Genomic DNA, 22,456 nt, shown 5'->3' with positions numbered 1-22,456 from the left:
AAAAAACAAACAAAAAAAAACTACAGTTATTTCCTTCTTCTTGTATCCTCTCTCTTCCTTGTTGAATGTGTAAAAAGCTGACAGCAAAAAGTTATATTAGATGGACTGCCAGACATAGGCCACAGGACATTGCTTTGAAAATCATGGAAGAGGAAAGCCCGGGGCTTCATGGTGCTTGCTATAAAAAGACACGGAACTGGGCTTTTTGGAGGAGGAGGTAGTTGGTGTCTCATGTATTGGCAAATAAGCTAATTCCATTAAATGAGTCAGTTGAGAGGGAAATATTAGTTCATTTGAGTGGACGCGTGTCAGTGTCACTCTGGAAAAACAGCTGCCATTGATGGAGTGTTTCTAACATGCCAGTTCTGTTTTAGCCCTTGGGTTCACTAACTCGTGTAATCCTCACCAAAACCACATGAGGTAGATTGTAACGGTATCCCTCCTGCCGCCGGCCAGTATGGGCCCTAAAGCTCCTTTGCGCTGCCTCCCCATCGGGCTCTAGCTGGGATTCGTGGTTGGTACCACCTCGTTTGAGCCCGGGCATCCCAGGTTGCAGTGTGTCAGGCTGGCCTGTTTCTCAGCTATTGAGCACATTTCTGTAAGCCATAACTTCAGGGTTGAGTTTAGATTTTTGTAATGCTTTCGAGGGCTCCACTGAAAGCCATCTCACTACATCGCTTGCTCCCGTCACTGCTTATGTGTCCTGATGCCATCCATTTGCAAACTGATGCATTTGCCCAGGCCCCTGGATAGAAGAATTGAGGTTGGGCCAAGTCTTAGATTTACTGTTCAGCAGATCTCATGCTGCTTTGGGAGCGCACTGCCCGCTTAGAGCCAAACTCTGCCAACTTCCAGAAGGGCATCATGCACATCCACATGGCTTTCCAGTTCTGGGTCTACCAGAGCATTGAGAAACAGAGAGGCAGCTCAGTCTGGAAAGAATAAAGGAGCAGTCAATCAAGAGACCTGGGTAACTCATCCTAATTGTGCTACTAGTTTCCTGTGGTGTCCAGATACTTCTCTTAACCTGGCCAGTCTTCATTTTCTCTGTGTATAAAGTAAGGACAGTGATGCTTATAGAGTGATTTGGAGATTCTTTGATGACAGAATTAATAGTGGTGAATGTGCTTCAAAAAATTAAAAATCCCATATTCTTTCACTTAAAATAGAATTTTATTTTATAAAGTAAATTTCATCTTTATATATGACCAAATCATTAATCAAGTGTATTCTGAATATGCCCCTTACCTTCCTGTCTTTAAGTCTTTCTTATCAAGACTAAGAAATAAAATACACAATTGCATGTGATGACTCAGTGTAGTTTCCACAGATTCACATACTGTGACCCTGGCATTTGTCACCTCCTGCTTCCGTTCCTCTGAGTGGGCATTCTAAAATGTTGCCCTTTCTGCAAGCCCCGTACTGAACTGCTCACTCTTGAACTATAACTGACTTCATCTCCATTTCATGGGGAAAAAGAGAGGTTATCATTTGCAACATCTTCAAATTTATCTCATTCTTCATCCCCTGTGGCAATGGCTCTCACACTTGAGAACTCATTCAAATCTGCTGGTGGACTTGAAAAAACATAGATTGCCAACGTCACCCCTGGAGTTTCTGAGTCAGTAGATCTGGGTGGGACCCAAGAATTGACTTTCTGGTAAATTCTCAGGTGCAGCCAATGTGCTGGTCCACACTTGGAGAAACCCTGCCCTACAAACTTATCAACAACCACAACCACTAAAATGTTATTCTTTTCCATGCCAGCTGATCATGTGCTTTTCATCCTGCTCAAGGTTAATCTTTCCATACATGCTCTAACTTCAACCCCTTTTATCTTTCTGAGAACTTTCTCCATCAATTGCTTATCTCTCTCCATGTCCTCAACTTCTTACTCTCTGCTTGCTCCTTTCCTTCACCCTATGAATATGTTCATCTAACTCTTACTCCAAGAAAATGAAGATCTAGGGATATGGCAACTCGAGTCTACATTCAAGATCTCTGATCTCTCGCAATTGTCTGCTGGAGATGATTCAGAAAGGTAGAGTACCCTGGAGGGGTCTCAAGAAGAAGTAACAAGTGTTGAGAGCCCTTGTTTACAGCAGGGGTAGGGGATGAGCTTTGGGGGAGAATTGGGGACTCAGTGACCAGCTGAGCCCAAAGGACCACTCAGCTTATGAAGATGCTGTGAATGTGGTGTGTGTGAGACCCCATGAGGCAGAGGGGTCTACTGATCTCAAGACTACTGGCTACCCTCGAAGGAAACTATACAATTGGGATGAGCTGGTCCTTTTTCTGGATGTGTAGGGGGGAGGATGGCTTCTCCCTACTCACACCTGGAGAATTCTGAGAACCCTATACTGGGAGGCCTCTACCCTGTTAGGCTGGAGTCGTTCAGGAATCCACACAACGCAGCGAGTCATGGTTTAAGTAGAGAGTTTAAGGTTTATTAGAGGAAGAAAGCAGGTGGGAGCCAGCGAAAAGGAAGAAAGAAAATGGCTCCAGCTCTCTATCCAAGAGCAGCATTTTTTAAAGGGAAAACCCACATTGGGATGGGAGGGTGTTGGGGGCAAGGGTGCCTGCTGAGTGTGTCCTGTGCCTCGATTGGGTGAGTGCCTATCAATTTCTGGGCTGATTGGTTGCTAGGGTTCTGACACAGTTTTCTCCTTAGAAAAGCAGCTGCGTTATCTATCAAGGGAGAGCAGGCCTTTCTGGTTGTTCATCTTATGGACATATCTGATCCTGCCTTATCCACCCCCTGGGGGTTGAGGCACCACCATGGCCGGAACAGCCTTGAACAGCCTTTATCCTTTAGTTTATGTTGCACCTGGTTTTTCTGAGATAAGCTGTGGGGTCCCTAGGTCATAAATTCCTTCTATATACTAGATTCTTTTTCTGGAATCTGACATACCCCATGCCTTAGTAGACAGGCCTCAGATGGCTGGCCTGTCCCACACTGGAGAAGAATCTCTAGTGTGATCTGTCTCTGCCTGAGAATGCCACCCTGCAGCCTGGCCAGGACAGGGAGCCCGCACCTGCAACTCAAAGAGGAAAAATAGTTTCAGGAAATAAAAAACAAAATCACAAAAACTAACAACAACTCCAGACATTCAAGAGAGGAAGTGGAAAAAAAATGCACAGTATTCAAAATTGAATTTGCATCTCGAAAAACAAAAGGAGGAACCTTTTCATGATAGAAGGGAAAATACAAGGAAATGGAAACCATGAGTAAAAAGATAAGAAATATGAAAAACAGAGCCAAGTGATCAGTTTCTGTCTGAAGGATGGATGCTCAAGAAGAGTAAGAAGGAACACATCAAAATAAAACCAGAATCAACTAACTTGTAGAAGGGGTCTATGAGCGGAAGGGGAGACTTAGTTTTCAAATGGAGTGGGCTTATGGAATGCTGGAGGGATTCATGAAGGGGGTGATTGATGCACAATTTGATACTCCCTGGTAAAATTTCCAAATCAAAGGATAAAGAGAACGTGTTTACAAGGCTCTTCTTAAGAGTTATTTTACAAAAGAAAGAGAATCAAACTAGCATTCTGCCCGTCTATTCTAATGGAAACTAAATGATAATGGAAAAGTATTTCAGACTTTTAAGTGAAAAGGATTGCAGATGAAAGCATCACTTATATTTGAGGGAAAGAGAAAGATATTTATGTACTTTCAAACATGCAGAAAACTAATAACATCTGGTCTCTCTAAGAACGTTATTTTAAAAAGGTGCTCTCACCAAATAGGAACTAAATTAAAACAAAGGTATCCATATAAGGGAAGATGGAGAGCTGAAGAGACAGGGTTGAGCAGATTTCTCTAAATGCAGGATTAAACCTAAATGGATGATATTTATGTGATGTAAATGGTAATTTAATGGTGAAGAAAAATGTCTTGAGAAAGCACATCGGCTTACCTGCTGAGTTATCTGTTGCTGCATAACAAATGACCACAAACTTAATGGCCTTTTATTACTTCCCAGTTCCTATAGGTCAGAAGTCCAAGTGTGGGTTGACTGGGTCCCCTGATCAGGTCTCACAAGGCTGAAGTTGAGGTGTTGGCTGGGCCGTATCCTCACCTGCGTGCTGGACTGGGGAAGCTCCCTTGAGTTGCTGGCTGAATTCATTTCATGACATGTTACTTCTTCACATCCAGGAGAGAGAGAGAGGCAGGGACAGACAAGAGAGACAGATGGAGATGCTGAGAGCGAGCGAGTGAGCACACATCTCTGCTGCTTCAGGTCTCCAACTTGGAAGGCCTGGGCCCTCTTTCAGGGCTCTCTCAATTAGGTCAGAACCACCCAGTATAATTTCCTTTTGGATTAACTCAAAGTCAACTTATTAGGGGCTGTGCTGGTTTGTATATATTATGTCCCCCAGAAAGAGCCATTATCTTTAATGCAGTCATGTGGGGACAGACGTTATTAGCGTAGATTAGGTTGGAACCTATTGGTTCAGTATTTCCATGGAGGTGCGGCCCCACCCATTCAGCATGGGCCTTGATTAGCTCACTGGAGCTCTATAAAAGCTCAGACAGAAGGAGCTCACAGCTAGCTGCAGCTGAGAGGCACATTTTGAAGACGGCCATTGGAAACTGACACTGATATTTTAGAGAGCACCATTTTGAAACGCAACCTGAGAGTAAGTGGACACCAGCCACGTGCTTTCTGAGCTAACAAGAGGTTTTCCGGATGCCAATAGCCTTTCTCCAGTGAAGGTACCCTATTGTTGATGTCTTACTTCTGACACTTTATGGCCTTAAGACTGTAACTTTGTAACCAAATAAACCCCCTTTATAAAAGCCAATCCATTTCTGGTGTTTTGCAAAAGGGCAGCATTAGCAAACCGGAACAGGAGTCTTCATTGCATCTGTAGAATCCCTATACCTTTGCCATATTCAATTGGTTAGCAGCTCACGTTCAAGGGGAGGGAATTACAGAGCAGCATGACTTATGGAGGGTCACTGGGTATGTCTGTCACACCTGCTTGTAAGGAAGAAGTAGAAAAAACCAAACTAAAGTTTCATATTATTTTAACCAGACCCATGAATTGGAGGGGTCAGTGGGAACGGGAAGGGTGGGGAGGGGAGGAAGGCATATGTGTGTATTAGAGATCTCGTTTTAATGGCCAGTAAAGTGTTTATTAATATTTAGAGAAATTTACGTTTAGAATTAAATAAAACTGCTAAAAATAGAAAGGTAACACTTAGAAAAATAGCAATAAAAGTGAAACTTCTAAACTAAGAGTGGTGGGGAGGGGGGAGCAAGGGATGGGGGAGGAATTAAAAGAGAGGCACAAGGGGCTAAATCCTGCTTGTTGAGTTGCTTTTCCAAGATCTCCAATCTAGAGGAAGAGTGAGTTAAGATCTGGTGTCTTTCTCTCCTTCTCAAACATTCTTTTCTGTCTCTCTCTCTCTCTCTCTCTCTCTCTCTCTCTCTCTATATATATATATATATATATATATATATATAATGCTTATATAAACATAGGAAAATGTCATGTTGTTGGGCACCAATTTCTAACTAGCACTTACCTGCTTCTCAGTTAGAACTGGGATAGGTGGTCTGTTAGGGGGAAGGGTTGGGTCTTTAACTTCTTCCTTTTCAAATGTCTTTTAAGTAGAAATTTTTACCATTTCATGTTTAAAAAATAAACTTAAATTAGTGACTATAACCCCTGAAAAGAATGAGTGTGACAGGAATTCAGGCAATTATAGCCAAGAACATTTTAGAAATGAAGAGGAATAAGGGAACTTCTCCTGCCAAATGTTAAAACCTATTATAAAGCTACAGTTATTATTACTTATTTTATTGTGGGCACAAGACTGGGTAGATAATTAAAACTGAATAATAGCTCAGAAACCATTGTCTATAATAATAATGTATGAATCCTAAAGAGGAATCTTGTTATATAAGAGGTGCTAGGAAAATTGGACAACTAAACAGAAAAAATAAATGTTCTGACCTCATTCTCACACTTTCAGATTAATTCCATATGAATTTCAAAAGTTCCTTCATTGACTTGCATCCTCCTTGACTTGCTTCCCTTTCTCCCTTCTTGCTTTTTCAACCAAGCTTCCTGAGAATTCGTACATACCACACTCTCTTTTCTTAAGTTTAATTCTTCTCTTAACTCTCTTCATTTTGCCTTGTGTCCATACCATCCCACTAAAATGGATTTCAGGAAAGTCTGTGGTGACCTAATGGAATACTTTTCAGAGAAATCCATGCAGCCTTCCCCTTCTACTTTTGACTCAGCTTCCCTGCCCCTTTGCCCCGTGGATCACTGGGTCCTTTTTGGAACTCACCCTGCTTTGGCTTCAGAACTCCATTCTTTCCTAACCTTGACCTCTCTCCCTCCACTAACAAATCTTGGTCCGATGGGATCTGTGAATTATGTTGGTCCCCAGGTTCCATTCTTGGTCTCTTTCTCTCTTCCTCTTTGTTCTTATAAGTCCTCTGGTGTCTGCTGTCCAAAATGTCAGTTCCCGTTCAGATGCTATTTCTCTTTCCTTGAACTCTGGCAATATTTTCTTTATGTTTTCTATGACAGTTATGTTCAGCTTTATATTCTGGCTTCAGGCTTTCCCCTCCCCTACACTAAATCATAATCTCCTGAAAGGGAGTGCCCATATAGGTGTTTTAGAAAAATTTTCTGTTGCACTTAATATGGTGGTTTGCACAAAGCAAGCACTCAATAGCTATCTTTAATTGAATTACAACTACTGATAAACACATTCTAATTAAAGGAACCATCTTGAACATTTTCCTAGTATTTAAATTTCCACCGTGGACCATGAAATTGTTAGAAAACAAAATACATGGAGGGACAAGAGTAACCGCCCTCCATACACAGTGAAATGCTGCTATTTCCTTTGAAACTGGTTCAAAGCTAGTTCATGATGAGACTTTTAAGACTTTTGGTTAGTGTTCATAGCCTCATATTTTCAGAAATTCAAGGTGCAGTCCCAGATTGTATTGATGTTTTTTCCAGCAGAACAAATTTGGTGATCCACAAAATATATTTGGAATTTTTGGTAACAAAAGTTAGAGAGAAAATACTTCAATTTTTAATTATGAAAGTGACATAGGAACAATAATGAAAATTTAGAAGAGGGAGAAATTTTAAAATGGCTCAGTTTTACAACAGAATACAAGAGCAATAGTGATTTTTATTTTTCTATATTTTTAAATATCCTTGTATTTATAGTTATAATTGTGTATATGTGCAATTTTGTATTCTGGTCATTCTTAATATTACATTACGTACAATTTATATATTGCTGCAAAGTTTTATTAGTTTATTGGTTCTGTTTTAAATTGCTCTGTAACATTCTCATGAGGAAATATTTATCTGTTCCTTTGTTGCCCCATTTGAGGTGGGCTATTTTAAATAATTTTGGAATGAACAACTTTATTCATATCATTTTCCTACTTTCTAGATTATGCCTTTGGGATAGGGTTTCAGAAATAAGATCCCTGTGTTATAGGTAAAAATTATTTCTTTAAAGGATAGAGAAATTTATGATTGAAAAATGAGAACTCTTTCTTTGTTGACTAAAATTATTTCCTTTACTAGATTCTGCTTAAGCGCTGAGCAAGAATTGCTGCGTGTTTTGTGTATCTAGCGTTTCTTGGTACTGGGAGTTAAACAGATGCTGTAAGCCAGGGCTCCTCCTTTCTTCCTTCAACCAGAAGAGAAAACAGGCTGACGCACATGGAGTGCTGAGGCGAAGGGTGGGATATCAACTGTAATTTCTGTTCTGGCTTAGAAAACGTTGAACACTGTGAGGTTGAAACACTGGACAAGTTTTCAGAGAGCACGAGTTGAAATAAAGTAAGATGACGTCGCAAAGTGAATGTTACGTACAAAGAACATTTCAAGTTAATATTCTTTACCTGGGCTTATTTTTCTTGGAGGGAAAATAATGATTTTCAGTTTTCAATGTTTTAATTGTATCTAAATTGTCATGACAACAAAGATTTATATTTGACGCACTACTCTTTGAATTTTTACTCATTTTAATTCTAAAATTAACTCCTGCTGGAATGGAATCTCTTCAGAAATATTGCCTATCCATCCCTTATTATGAAAAGTTTGAATTTTTATTTGTTTTGACTGAGTTACAGTTTATTTTTGCTTGAGACTAAACATAGGATTCATAATAGTGCGTGCTACCTCCCTTGCCAATGGGTGATGCATGTGTCATTCCACGGATTGAGTTTGAAGTGTGGGCCTGGTTTCCCTGACAAAATCGGGTGTTTTTGAGGTGGATTTGGAATGGCTTCTTACTCCTTTGGCAATCCTACCTGTGTTCTGGCCAAAGTACACTGGCTGTTGCACCTCATGAAAGAGTAGGATTCTAGTTTTACGTCCATAATTCTTCCATGCATTAAGATAGGGTCTCTGCTCCAAAGGACCTTAGAGATTCTTGGGGGAATCAGATGGAACGGATAAGTTATACTTTAACACAATAAGTCTTTGGCACACTGGCAGAAGAATTGAGTTCTGTCTTGGGAGGGTCAGGCTCAGTTTTCAGAGAAAGGACATTGGAGCTGGGACTTTACAGATGAGTTCAAATGTGCTAGATGAAGACCAGGTTGAGGGAAAATGGCAAGGAAGCCTTCCCTGTCAGAGGAAATAGTATGCCCAGGACTCAACGCAGTGCCAGTGCCTGGGACCACTGTGGAATGGTGGGGAGAACAGGAGGGAGGGAGCCCAGGGGCCCTGAAAACGAAGGGTTTGAGAGGAAACGACTTTGGCTTATCAGCAGTATGCAACAGTCTAGTCTCTGTATTTCTAACACATAGTTGTGCAGCTCTAATTGACAAGCTGAGCAATACTACAAATATTTTTTCTAGGGATTAACAAGGCTTAGAGTATAGAGATGTGAGTCATCAAACTGCTCATGGGACTTTTAAGACAATCTTACGTCATAGTAATCATGTTTCTGTGAAGATTAGCTCTTGTCCCATCTTTGTGCTGCCAGAAAACTCTCAATGGATGCTCAAGTGACCGAATGTCTTATCTTTTGTAAAAGAGAAATGACAAAGGATATAGCCATTGCCAAAAACAAACAGACAAACAAAAAACCACCCAACACATTGAAATTGCTTATTATCCTAGGTGTTTTCATCAAATATATTTTATCGATGCCTTTGAGGTTAAAGGGCTTAATTATTTAGGCTGGATTCGCTTTTCTGCCTTATTTGAAAAATGCAATTTTGTTGCTAATGTATTAGCTTTATATATAGGCTAGATTGGCTAATGTATTACTATAAACTCAGTAAAGATCACCTTTGATTATTTTTCTTTTAGGTCCAATGGAAAATTTTAGGCTTTCAGACATCTCTGAACCTTGGTTGGGGCTGTATTTCCTGTCAAAAACCTTTTTTACTGCCTGGTTCCCATGGATGGGCCCCATGGGACCTTGTAAATATGTAAATACTTCTTCTGCATTTTTTTCTTCCAACTGAACCCATCCTACTTGGGAATCAGTGGGAAGACAGAAATAGAGACTTCAGGGAGAAGAGAGGCCTTAAACACTTAAGTGAAGAAGAATGGCCAGTTTTACGTTAATTGCTATATTAATTTGGTCTTTTATATTATGAAAGGCGGGAAGGCTCATTCAAGTCACCGGAGACACGGAGGCCTGCTGGGACACGACTGAGGTGGGCTGAGTCCCACCAGTCGTGAGGCCGATGTGATGACTGCAGGACGAACAGGATCACAGCTCTGAAGCCACTTCAGAGTTTGTTAATGGATTTTGTTAATGGGTTGGATATGAGGGGCAAAGAAGGCAAAGGAATTAGAAACCACCCTTTCTAAAGTACCTTCCCTGGCTCAAATGAATACACAGCCCGTATATGGATAGAAGTTCCATTTCTGTTTTCTCTCACATTTTTTCTTCTTCTTTATCTCTATTTCTTAAGTCATTGCAAAGGGAAGAAAATCCCAGCAAGAATAATTTCAGTGACTAAATCATGAGTCATTGGGTGTAGCAGAATCTTGTACAATAGGAGCTAAGTGATGAAGCAAAGAGCAAATTAAGGAAATCCCATTCAGTTACTGTTTGCTTTACACTTACTGTTCTTGAGGCCATTGAGAAGTGTGGGCATATCCTTACCTATGCTCTTATCCAGAATGTAATGTGATTTATCTTCCTCTCCAAGGAGACAGGGACAGGAGAGGGACAGCACTCCATTTATCCATCTTGGTGCTCCAGTGTAACACCAGCAGAAAGATGGTTGTTCAGATAGCGCTGGGTTTTAAAAGTGTTCTATTAGAAATTGTAAAATAATATATACTCATAAAAAATTTCAAACAATATAGAAATACATATATACAAAAGTCAAAGTAATCCTTTCTCCTTCAGATGTCACTTTAGCAGGAATAGTTTGGTGAATTTTCCATGCATTTGTGTATACGCCTGCACACATATACTTTTGTTTTTATTTTTGCTTTTTTATACAAATGGGAAACTTACTGTTTTTACTCTAACTGTTCTTAATGCCTTTTTTTGTTAAGTGGGTGCTGAGTTTGGTATATTAGTGTGGCCAGTCTGAGCTCACTCTTGGCTGTCTCCTTGGCAGGCACAGACTGAATTTGGAGTGTTGGTAGTTCCAATCCCAGCTCCTCCCTTACCAGCCTTGGGAACTTGGATTCTTTACCTATGGTTCTTCATCTGTAAGATGGGAGAATAAGAGTATTTGTCTAATAGTGCTGTTGTGAGGATTAAAGCACAGAGCAAAGGGACTGGAGCATAGTGTGTGCCCTGAACACATTAGCTTTATTTTGTGATGTGCTAAGTTGAGTTTTGAAGATGAAAGGCCGACTATCCATGGCTCCCTCTCTTTCCTGCAGTTCTCCAAAGCAGAGCTGGGGCTATATCTGATATTTAAATACCAGGATACTGCTTATCAATTATATCAATATTTCATTACATCTGTCTGGCTACTTTCTGCTTCTTTTGGAGATATGGAAAGCATGTGTCACTGATCATTTTTATCTTTCAGGCTATTAACTTTGTTTCCCAGGCTTTGGGATACATGGTGAGAGAAAATACGGATAAAAGACATTTGATAGTATCTATGAGCAGGGGTTGAATTTGTTGTGTTCTTATACCATGTGTCTGTACAGACTATCTAAAGTCAAGAGTGGGCACATGTAACACACACAGGTCCCCCTCTCCCCATATCCACACACAGCTGGGAATCTGCCTCCACACCGTCCCAGGCTGCTCAGACATTTCCTTTCAAACGCCCCAGGAGCTAGAGATTAATGAGTCCCACCGTTTGCATTTGTCTCTCCGCAGGCACACACTGTGAACTGTTCAAGGATCCGTGTGCGAATGTCAGCTGTCTGAACGGGGGCACTTGTGACAGTGAAGGCTTCAACGGAACATGCATCTGTGCACCAGGGTTTGCAGGCAAGTCATCTCTGAACCGAGTCCTCAAATTGACTGCAAAATCCCTGAGATTGCAGGTGTTCGGAAACGACATAGAAAGCCCCATGAATAAATTATTGCCAAATATAAACATCACTGCCAAATGCAACCAGACATTGCTTGGGTGAAGACCTATTTTAAAACAACTGGCTGTGTTGTCATTAAATTAGGCTTTTCTGAAGTCAGCATTTGGTACTTAGACTTGCCAGGTCCAACATTTCTGGAGTTGGGCTTTGAAATGTGAGAAATGGCCATGACACTGAAAAAGGTTGTGTTAAGTGTTTTCTATAGAAATTACATTCAGCTACCACATTTATTTTATTGAAAGACATAAAAGTGCTAGGATTTTGAAAACTGGAGGGAATTGGTGGTAGTGGGAAGGAAGGGGGAGATACTGCAGGTGCAGGGTTTATTTTAGTGAAGGCGGAGGTGAGGGGCATGAGTGAGGTGCAAGAACTGCCCAGGAGCAAAGCATGTTGGGAGGCAGGGGCTGGGTTCGAGAGAACAATGACCTGCTTGGTCACTAGGGCAGACTTGGTGGCCAGCCAGAACATGGGGTGGGACGACTCCTTGTAGACTAGAGGATCCAGTCTAGGCAACTGTAACTTTGGGGTCCTTCTTCTAAGTCATCCCCTCATGTGCTTCAGGGAGTTTGTGTATCCCTAAAAATAGATATGAAATATCTTATGTATGTATGTATGTATGTTGAGAGGAGGCTTTAAAGCTTTCATGAGATTCTCAAAAGAATCTGTGAACCACTGGTATAGACAATGTTCCTTCATTATCTTTCAACAGAACCAGGAGTCCTGAAATTTAGAGTGTAGAACAAGACTTATATTTTAAGAGCTTTGCTCAACCAACAAAAGTGTAAGGGTCATTCTAGTTTGCAAGTTGGGACGTGCCCCTAGAAGAAGGTGGGTTTAATCTGTGGGAAAGCACGTGCTGCCATTGGAGGAGGGCATACTGCTGTGCTCATCTTTTCCTTGCCAGTCACAGCAGCCTCCTCAACCGCTCACACCCACCCTAGAGAAGCACCTAGAGAAGTGAGTCTCACATCCGTCCCTAGGGAGCTCCATTTGTGCTCCTGCGGACAATTCTGACAGTCAAGATGTGGGAGAAGCAACTTCCTTCTTCTCACAGGTTCATTCCCATCTTCCTTTTAGTTATACACGTCATATCCTGTTATTTAGGTTTCCCTGGGACTTAGAAGTGAGCTCACTCCAGAAAATGATTCACAGATGATTTTGTTTTGTTGAAACATGCAGATGTTTACACTCATCATTATACTACACAAATAATGAGGGGAAGCAACTTGTTGTGCTTTTCCCAGACATTTTTATTCCACAAGTAATAGTCATAGAAGAAAAATTAGAAAATACAGGGTGACAAGGAAAAAAAAACAAGCCACACCACTTAAAACTGCATTATTCAGAGATAACTTTTGTTAACATTTTGGTACGTATGTCCACAAGTTTTCAGGTAGGTCTGCGTGTGCATAGTATATGTACATGGGCATATGTATGTGAACAGAAAGGAATTATACTCTTCACACTTATTCATAACCTGTTTTGCACTTAAAAATATTTGTATATCATAAATGTCTTTCCACATCAAGAAATATACTCCTTTGTTATTTTTACTGGCTGCGCTACAGTATATTGTATGAAATATCATGATTTCTTTAACCCATCTTTAATTAATTCAACTTCTGGGAATTGAGAACTCTCTTATTATGAACAACATTGTAATGAATATCCTTTCATGCACATCTTTTTGTACTTGCCTGATTATTTCTTGGGATAATTTCCCAGATATGGAACCCCAGGATCTGAGAGTACATATATACTTTTGTATTTGTCTCCAGGATTGTTCTGATGTTCAGTCCTACCAAGAGTGCATGGGACCATCTAGTTCCTCATCTTATCACAAATACTGAGAATTGTCATTCTGATGGCCAAAAATGCCATTTTAGTGTTGTTTTAATTTGTACTTCTTTGATTGCTAATAAGGTTGAATATTTTAAAAGTACCTTTATTTGTGATCATTTGTGTTTCTTCTTTTATGGATTGTCTATTCCTACTCTTTGTCTGCTTTTCTAGTAGATCATTTATGTTAATCTTTATTCTTCTTGATTTGAAAGAACCCTTTATAATAAGTATATTACATTTTGTCTGCCACAGGTTACAAATATTTTCCCATGGTCACTTTCCTTTTGAATATGTAGAAAGTGTTTTGTTTTGTTTTCCGTGCATCATATTTTAAGTTTATGTAATTAAATCTTGATCTTTTCTTTTGGTTCTTTCTCTGTGGTTTCATGCTAGGAAGTGATCCTATAAGATTATAAAACTGTTTTCCAGTATTTTTCTAATAATGTGTGGTTTCATTTTGTATCTTTACATCTTTAATCCCTTTTAAATTTATTTTGTATCTTATGGGAAGAGGAAATGTAATCTTCTCTCCAGAATATTTAGCAGAACTTCAACTGCCTTTTCAACATCTTCCCTTAGATGTCTCAAAGATATCTCAAACTCAGAGTTTCTTCTCATTTTCTTCTTTTAAAATTTGCTAGCTCATTAAAGGGCATTACTATCACTCCAGTTGCTTTGGCCAGAAACCAGGGAATCATTTTGATACCTTCCTCTTCTTCATTCATGCCTGCATTCACCTGCCGGGGTCTCCGAAAACTCCTAGATGCTCTCAGTTCTTTCCGTCAGCACCAGGCTGCCTTCAACTCCTGCCTGTACCAGTGCAACCCCCTTCCTAACTGATCTCTCCACGTCTTTTCCCCCTTGTCCCTAATCGATTCTCTGTGCTGCAAGAGCCCTTACAGAATGAAAATGTAATCTTGCCATTCTCTACTTAAAATCCCCTATTGGCATTGCCTTTCCCTTAACCAGAGATCAAAGCCTTTAACTTGGACATCAGGACCCATGTGGTCTGAGCCCATCCAGCCTCTCCAGACACATCCCAGGCCTTTCTACCTCTTTGATTCCTCAGCTGGCCATGTCAGAGTCTTCTTGTAATGTTCTTTCCCTCTATCTCCTGCGTCTCAGTCCCTTCTGCCTCCTCCTCCTCCCCTTCCCTGCTCTGTGGTAATTTAAGTCCACTCCCACGCATTTTCTCCATTGCCCTCATCACTCTGACCACAGGGAGCAGTGGGACACTTTCACTGGAGTAGATTCAAAAATCAGTCTAACTGGTCTTTGGAATAGCAAACGTTTTATTTCCATTTATCACTGGTAATTCTTCAGATTGCAGAGGACCATAGAATAGCTCCTAAAGTTGTTTGCAGAGCTGTGCTGTTGATGTATTTTACAGAACACTGGTCACATGAGATGCTCCATGGAAGAGGAACCTGTGGCTAAAATAAATTTGGGACATGGTACATGCCACATTTAGGCTGTCTGCATACTGAAGGCTCTGAGTGGTCTTACAGCAAAGAATATTATTAGCCTTTGTTTGTTTCCCAAATATATTTAATCATTGGATCATTTTTGTTCCTTACAAAAGAACCTGTTGTGCCCTGAGAACTAGCAGTCCAAAACTCCCTAACTGAGTAGAATGAATTTGGCAAGTCATTGTTAATATAATTATATGCTCAGTCTAATGCCATATTTACCTTTCGAGACCAGCTTTTTCAGTTGCATCAAAACATTTTACTCTCAGGCCAGCAGATTAACTCCAAGAAGTCGTATTGGGAAACTGCCTTTTTGCTGAACTCAGGCGTCTGGCTGAAAATACGTTCCCTGCAGTCATCTAAACCCAGAGCGAGCATCCCTGCTCTCTATGCCCCACATGCCTTCCACACAGCTCTCTCCATAAGCTTCTCTTCCTGGCCTGGGTCCAGTTCATCTTTCAGTTATTGACTTACTTTCTGTCCCCACTTGTCTTGAAGCCTTTGCAATTCTGAACCCTAGTATTATCTGGCTCAGTGAATGGAAAGAAAGCATACCCTAATGTAACATTAATTATCCAGAACCTGCTGTATCCCCTATCTGAAACTATAGCCTGAACCTGAGTTTTCTGTACTTCAGCAAGGAAGCCAAAGTTCTCCTGGGCCAGTTGACACCATCATTTAAACAACAAAGACATCAGTAACCCATTCCTTTCTTACCAGAGCACAAAGTCTGTGTGTATTTTAAAAGGTAGTCTAATGTTATTACGTCTTTTAAACTCAACTACTTTTCAAATACTCATCTTTCAGTTTGCAGTATTCTCCACTTTGCATCTCATTTTTCATGGACAAATGCCATGAATGTGTAACTCTCATTGAGATTTCAGTTTGCATTTCTTTAGTGCCAAGCATCTTTCATGTGGTTATTGGCCTTTCTTATGTTTTCATTTGCAAAAGTGTCTTTTAAAATCTTTTGCCCATTTCAAAAAAAAAAAAAAATCGTGTTGTCATCTTGTTATTGATTTAGAAGTGTCCTTTAAATATTATGGATACACATCCTTTGTCATCTATACATTTTGCTCATCCATTCATTCTCTAATTGGTGTTTTTTGAGGAGTAAAAGTTTTAATTTTGGTGATACATCATTTGTCAATTTTGTTTTCATTTTTGTTTTGTGTTCTAAGAAATCTTTGCCTACCTCAAAATGATGAAAAATTTCTCTAATATTTTCTTCTAGAATTTTAAATATAGTTTTAGCTTTTAGGTTTTATTCTAGGATCTGTTTTGAGTTAATTTTGTGTGAGGTGTGCTTAAATGATAGGATTTTTTTTCCCATGTGGATATCCAGTTATTTCAGCATCTTATTGAAAAGAGTATCCTTTCCTCTGCTGAATTCCCTTAGCACATTTGTAAAGACACAATTTGCTGTACATGTGTGGGTCTATTTCTGAATTCTCTATTCGGTTCTATTAATAGATTTATCATCACTTATCTAGTTGTAATATAGTTTATCAGATATTTACATTAATGCTGTGCTAGCTTGACTTCTGTGATTTTTAAAGTCTTGAAATTAAGTAGTATAAAGCCTCCAATCTCATTTTTCTTTTTCAAAATTGTATTGACTCTTCTAGATCCTTTACATTTCCATGTAGATTTTAGTGTCACCTTGTCAGTTAAAAAATGTTGACGTTTTTTATTGGGATTGCTTTGAATAGTTAATGATTTTAATTTAGGGAAAATTGCCACTCAACAATATTGTGTCTTCTGATCCATGGACATAGTATATCTGTCCATTTATTTAGGTGTCCTTTGATTTATTTCAGCAATGTTTTGTAGTTTCAGTATTCAGGTTGTACACATGTTTAATTAAAAGTATAAGTTTTCAGGGTTTTGATGCAATTTTAAATAGTATTTTTAAATTTCATATTCCAGTTTTTTGTTGCTAGTATAGGGAACTATGCTTGATTTTTGTTTTTTGAGTTTGCATCCTGTGACCTTGCTAAATTCACTTATTAGTTGTATTAAATTTTTCACAGACACCGTAGGATTTAGGGCTCTCTACATACACAGTCATGTCATCTGTGGCTAAAGATAATTTTGCTTCTTCTTTTTCAGTCTGTGTGACTTTATTATTTCTTCTCCACCTCACCTCACTCTCATCTCTCTCCAATTTGTCTTCCTTCTCCTCTCCCTCTGTTTTCATCCATATCCTTCTTCTCCCCATCCTCCTCCTTCTGTTTTCACCTTATTGCATTGACTAGGGCCATCAGTACAATGTTGATTAGAAGTGATTAGAATTCCTGATCTCAGTGGAGAGTTTTTAATTTTTCACCATTCAGTGCTGTGTTCCTGTGTTTGCAGTGCTTATTTTTGTTTGTTTGCTTTTGTTTTTGTAGATGCTCTTTATCAGGTTGAGGAAACTCCCTCTTATTCCTATATTGCTGAGAGTTTTTACCATGGATCAATATTGTCAAATGCTTTTCCTGCAGTTAGTGAGATGACCATATGGTTATTCTCCATTATTCTCGTTTCCATTCTTTAACATGGTGATTTACATTGATTGAGTTTTTAAAGATACCAACCTTGGGTTCCTGGAATAAACTTCACTTGGCAGTTGGATTATCTTGTTTTCATATTGCTGAATTCTATTCACAAGTATTTTGCTAAGAAGTTTTGAATGTATGTTCAGTGAGGAATATTGATCTGTAATTTTCTTACCTCCTACTATCTTTGGTTTGATATTGAGATAATATTGGCATTACAAAATGAGTTGGGGAGTATTCCTTCCTTCCTTCTTTCTTTCCAGAAAGAGTCTTTGTAGGGTTGCCATTATTTCTTGCTTAAATGTTTGATAGAATTCACTCTAAACTCATCTGTGCCTGAATTTGTTTTTTCTGCTTTCAATCTTCTCAGCAGTTTGACTATGACAGGGTTTCTTAACCTCAGCACTGTTGACATTTGAGGCTAGATAAATATTTGTTATATTGGACTGTCTTGTACATTTTAAATGTTTTGCAATATTCCTCCACCAACTAGATATGAATAGTAGCTCCCCATATGAAAATGAAATGTTGTCAAATGTCTCCTGGGGATCAAAAATCTCCCCTGGATGAGAAACTGGGCTATCATATGTCTAGAGGTCTAGATGTGGGGTTTTTTTTTTTTTTTTGTCTTTAATATACGTAGGTCTGTTGAGTTTTATACATCTGTATGTTAATGTTTTTCACCAAATTTGGGTGAAATTTGGTCATTATTTCTTCAAATATTTTTAAACTTAGAAGTGATAGATTTATAGAAAAGTCACGGAGAAAATACAGAGTTCCCATATGTCCCCCCCACCACCACAGTTTTCCCTATTATTAACAATTTGCATTAGTGTGGTACCTTTGTTAAAATTAATGATACAATATTATTATAATTATACTGTACCTACATACATAGTTTACATTAGGGTTCACTGTGTTGTACAGTCCTATGGTGATTTTCTTTAATTTACAAATTTTTATTTAAAATTTTTAGGTTGTAATATATATACAACTTAAAATTTCTTGTCTTAGATGCATCCAAATATATAATTAAATGGTGTTAATTGCATTCATAATGTTGTGTTACCATTCACCGCCATCCATTATCAAAACTTTTCCATCACCCCAAGCAGAACCTCAGTACCAATTAAGCATTCACTCTCCACTCTGTTCCCCTACCCCAGCCCTCAGGAACCTGCACTCTAGATTTGGAGTCTTTGAATTTGCTTATTCTAATTATCCATGTCAGTGAGATTATATAGTATTTTTCCTTTTCTGTCTGGCCTGGGATTGCTAGGTTGTTCTAGTTTGCTAATGCTGCCAGATTGCAAAACACCAGAAATGGATTGCTTTTATAAAGAGAGTTTATTTGGTTACAAAGTTACAGTCTTAAGGCCATGAAGTGTCCAAGGTAACGCATCAACAATCAGATGCCTTCACTGGAGGATGGCCAATGGTGTCCAGAAAACTTCTGTTAGCTGGGAAGGCACGTGGCTGGCCTCTGCTCCAACTTCTGGTTTCAAAATGGCTTTCTCCCAGGACGTTCCTCTCTAGGCTTCAGCTTCTCTCCAAAATGTCACTCTCAGTTTCTTTTGGGGCATTTGTCCTCTCTTAGCTTCTCTGGAGCAAAAGTCTGCTTTCAAATGCCATCTCCAAAATGTCTCTGTAAACTGCAGTTCCTCTCTCAGCTCCTGTGCATTCTTCAAAGTGTCCTTCTTGGCTGTAGCAAGCTTGTGCCCTCTGTCTGGGCTTATATAGTGCTCCAGTAAACTAATCAAGGTCCACACTGAATGAGCGGGGCCACACCTCCATGGAAATCGTCCAGAGTTATCACCCACAGTTGGGTGATTCGCATTTCCACTGAAACACTCGAAGAATTACAGTCTAATCAAGATTGCATCAAAGATAATGGCGTTTTGGGTTACCGAATGCATTCAAACCAGCACACGGGTCATTTGGAAATTCTATACTTAACATTTTGAAAAACTGCCAAACTATTTTCCACAGTGGCCACCCCATTTTACATTCCACCAACAATGAACAAATATTCCTGTTTCTCCACATCCTCTCCAATGGTTATTTGCAATTTTTTAATAGTAGCCATTCTAGTGGATGTGAAATGGTATCTCATTATGGTTTTGAATTGCATTTCTTTAATGTCTAATGATATTGAATACCTTTTCATGTGCTTTTTGGCCATTTGTATATCTTCTTTGGAGAAATGCTTATTTAAGTCTTTTGCCCATTTTTAAACTGTTTGTTGTCTTTTTGTTGTTGAGTTGTAGGATTCCTTTGTATATTCTGAATATTAAACTTTTATCAGATATGTGGTTTCAAATATCTTCTCCCATTCTTTATGTTGCCATTTTATTTTCATTATGGATTCCTTTGATGCACATTTTCTTTCATTTTGAAGTCCTGTTTATCTATTTTTTTTTCTTGCTGAAGTTTAAGAAACCTTGCCTAAACCAAAGTCCTAAACATGCTTCCCTCTGTTTTCTAGTAGGAGTTTTATAGTTCTGTTTCTTATATTTAGGTCTTTGATCCATTTTGAGTTAATTTTTGTATATGGTTTGAGGTGGGGATCCACCTCCATTCTTTTGCATATGGATATCCAGTTTTCCTGGCACCATTTGTTTGAAGAGACCATTCTTCCCCATTGAGTGGACTTGGCACCCTTGACATATGTGTGATTTTCCATTAATGTGAGGGTTTATTTCTGAACTCTCAAATTGATTCCATTGGTCTGTATGTCTGTCTCTGTTCTTTTGATTTCTGCGGCTTTGTAATAAGTTTTAAAATGAGGAAATTTGAGTCCTCCAACTTTTTTTTTCTTTTTCAAAATGCGGGACTTTTTTGTGCCATTTTGTTACTTGGCCTTTTAAGTCTTATACCTTGTTTTGTTCCCCAATTCTGTCAATGCATATTTTCATGTTTATTAATTTTTGTACCATTTGATTCCCTTCATATTGCCTTCTTTAGATATTTTTCATATTTGGGGGGGGGTGTGTTTACCATGTGGCTTAAATGTAACACTGAAATCTGTGGCAATCACATTTGATTTTTTACCAATTAACTGCAATAGCACACACATACACTTTGTCCACCCCAGCTTTTTTTTGTATTTGTCACAAATTATATTTTTATACATTTTATGTCTAAAACTTTAGATTTTTAATTACGTTTTATGCATCTGCATTCTACATCTGTACGAAGTAAAAAATGGAGTAATATACCAAAAATAATATATGATACAATGTTACTGGCATTAGTAATTACCTATATGGTTACCTTTACCAGAGGTCTTTATTTCTTTATGCTGCTTCTATCCACTCTATAGTGTCCTTTCCTTTGAGTCTGAAGAACTTCCTTTAGCATTGTTTTTAGGGCATGTTTAGTGGCGACAAATTCCCTCAGCTTTTGTTTATCTGGGAATGTTTTAATCTCCCACTCATTTTTGATAAACAGTCTCATCAAATATAAACTTCTTAGTTGGTAATTGTTTTCTTTTCAGCACTTTAAATATTTCCTCCTACTGCCCTCTTGCCTCCATGGTTTCTGGTGAGAAATTGTAACCAAATCTTATTTGGACTTCCTTGTACATAACACTTGGCTTTAGTAATGCAGTTTTCAGAACTCTTTCCTAGTCCTTGGCATTTGACAGTTTGGCTACTGTGTGTCTGAGCATGATTATCTTTGAGATTATCCTATTTTGATGCATTGGGCTGCAGAATGTGCATCTTCATGTCTTTTGTTAAATTGAGCAGGTTTCTACCATTATTTCTTTGTATATTCCTTTGCGCCTTTCTTTCTTTCTTTCTTCCCTTTTGGGGCTCCTGTAATGCATATATTGGGATGTTTGATGGTGTCCCATAGGTTTCTTAGGCTCTGTTCACTTTTTTTTTTTTTATTAAATTCAGTTTTATTGAAATACATTCCCACACCATACAATCATCCATGATATACAATCCACTGTCCATAGTATGATAACATAGTTATGCGTTCATCACCACAGTCTATCTCTGAACATTTTCCTTACATCAGAAAGAACCAGAACAAGAATAAAAAATAAAAGTGAAAAAAAAACACCCAAATCATCCCCTCATCCCACCCCATTTGTCCTTTAGTTTTTATCCCCATTCCTCCACTCATCCATACACTAGATAAAGGGGGTGTGATCCACAAGGTCTTCACAATCACAGTGTCACCCCTTGTAATCTACATTATTATATAATTGTCTTCAGGAGTCCAGACTGCTGGGTTGGAGTTTGGTAGTTTCAGGTATTTACTTCTAGCTATTCCAATACATTAAAGCCTAAGAGGTGTTATCTATATAGTGCATAAGAATGTCCACCAGAGTGACCTCTTGACTCCATTTGGAATCTCTCAGCCACTGAAACTATTTCATCTCATTTTGCATCCCCCTTTTGGTTAAGAAGATACTTTCAGTCCCATGATGCCGGGTCCACATTCATCCCCGGGAGTCATACTCTGTGTTGCCAGGGAGATTTACAACCCTGGGAGTTGGGTCCCACGTAGGGGGGAGGGCAGCGAGTTCACCTGTCGAGATGGCTCAGTTAGAGAGAGAGAGGGCCACATCTGAGCAACAAAGAGGTACTCAGGGGGAGACTCTTAGGCACCATTACATGCAACTTTAGACTTTCCTTTGTGGTAATGAGCTTCATAAGGGCAAGTCCCATGCTTGAGGGCTCAGCACATCAAACTGCCAGTCCCAATGTTTGTGACAACATACGCTAGGGGATCAGCATCTTAAAGTTTAGAGATAGGCCTTACAATTCAGGGATCGAGTTAACTGCTGTAAGAACTTACAATCTAGGGACTATTACAATTATTGTGTCCACGTTAGGCTATGTTCTAAGATTCAATTCTGAGTTTACACATTGTAGTTAGTCCATATTAGTGAGGCATCATCCCTCTCACCATGTTTTCTCCAACACTTTTACTCCTATATATATATTTTCCTACAATTTTATAGAGTTATATTCACATACCATACATTTATCCACAGTGTACAATCAGTTGTTCATGGTATCATCATAAAGTTGTACATTTATCACCACAATCAGCATT

At 39.0% G+C, this 22,456-nt stretch overlaps 1 protein-coding gene across 1 annotated transcript in view; it reads left to right on the top strand.

Annotated features, from left to right (window-relative positions):
- The window catches only part of DNER (delta/notch like EGF repeat containing), a 381,612-nt gene that overhangs the window by 321,231 nt on the left and 37,925 nt on the right, over positions 1-22,456 (top strand). Inside the window, exon 10 of the mRNA XM_037850346.1 lies at positions 11,315-11,428. Within this exon, the coding sequence (XP_037706274.1) occupies positions 11,315-11,428 (114 nt within the window). The remainder of the gene's footprint in view (positions 1-11,314; positions 11,429-22,456) is intronic.

The sequence above is a fragment of the Choloepus didactylus genome, chromosome 9 (assembly GCF_015220235.1).
Source record: "Choloepus didactylus isolate mChoDid1 chromosome 9, mChoDid1.pri, whole genome shotgun sequence".
Classification (NCBI taxonomy): Eukaryota; Metazoa; Chordata; class Mammalia; order Pilosa; family Megalonychidae; genus Choloepus; species Choloepus didactylus.
This window is presented reverse-complemented; position numbering and strand designations above follow the sequence as displayed.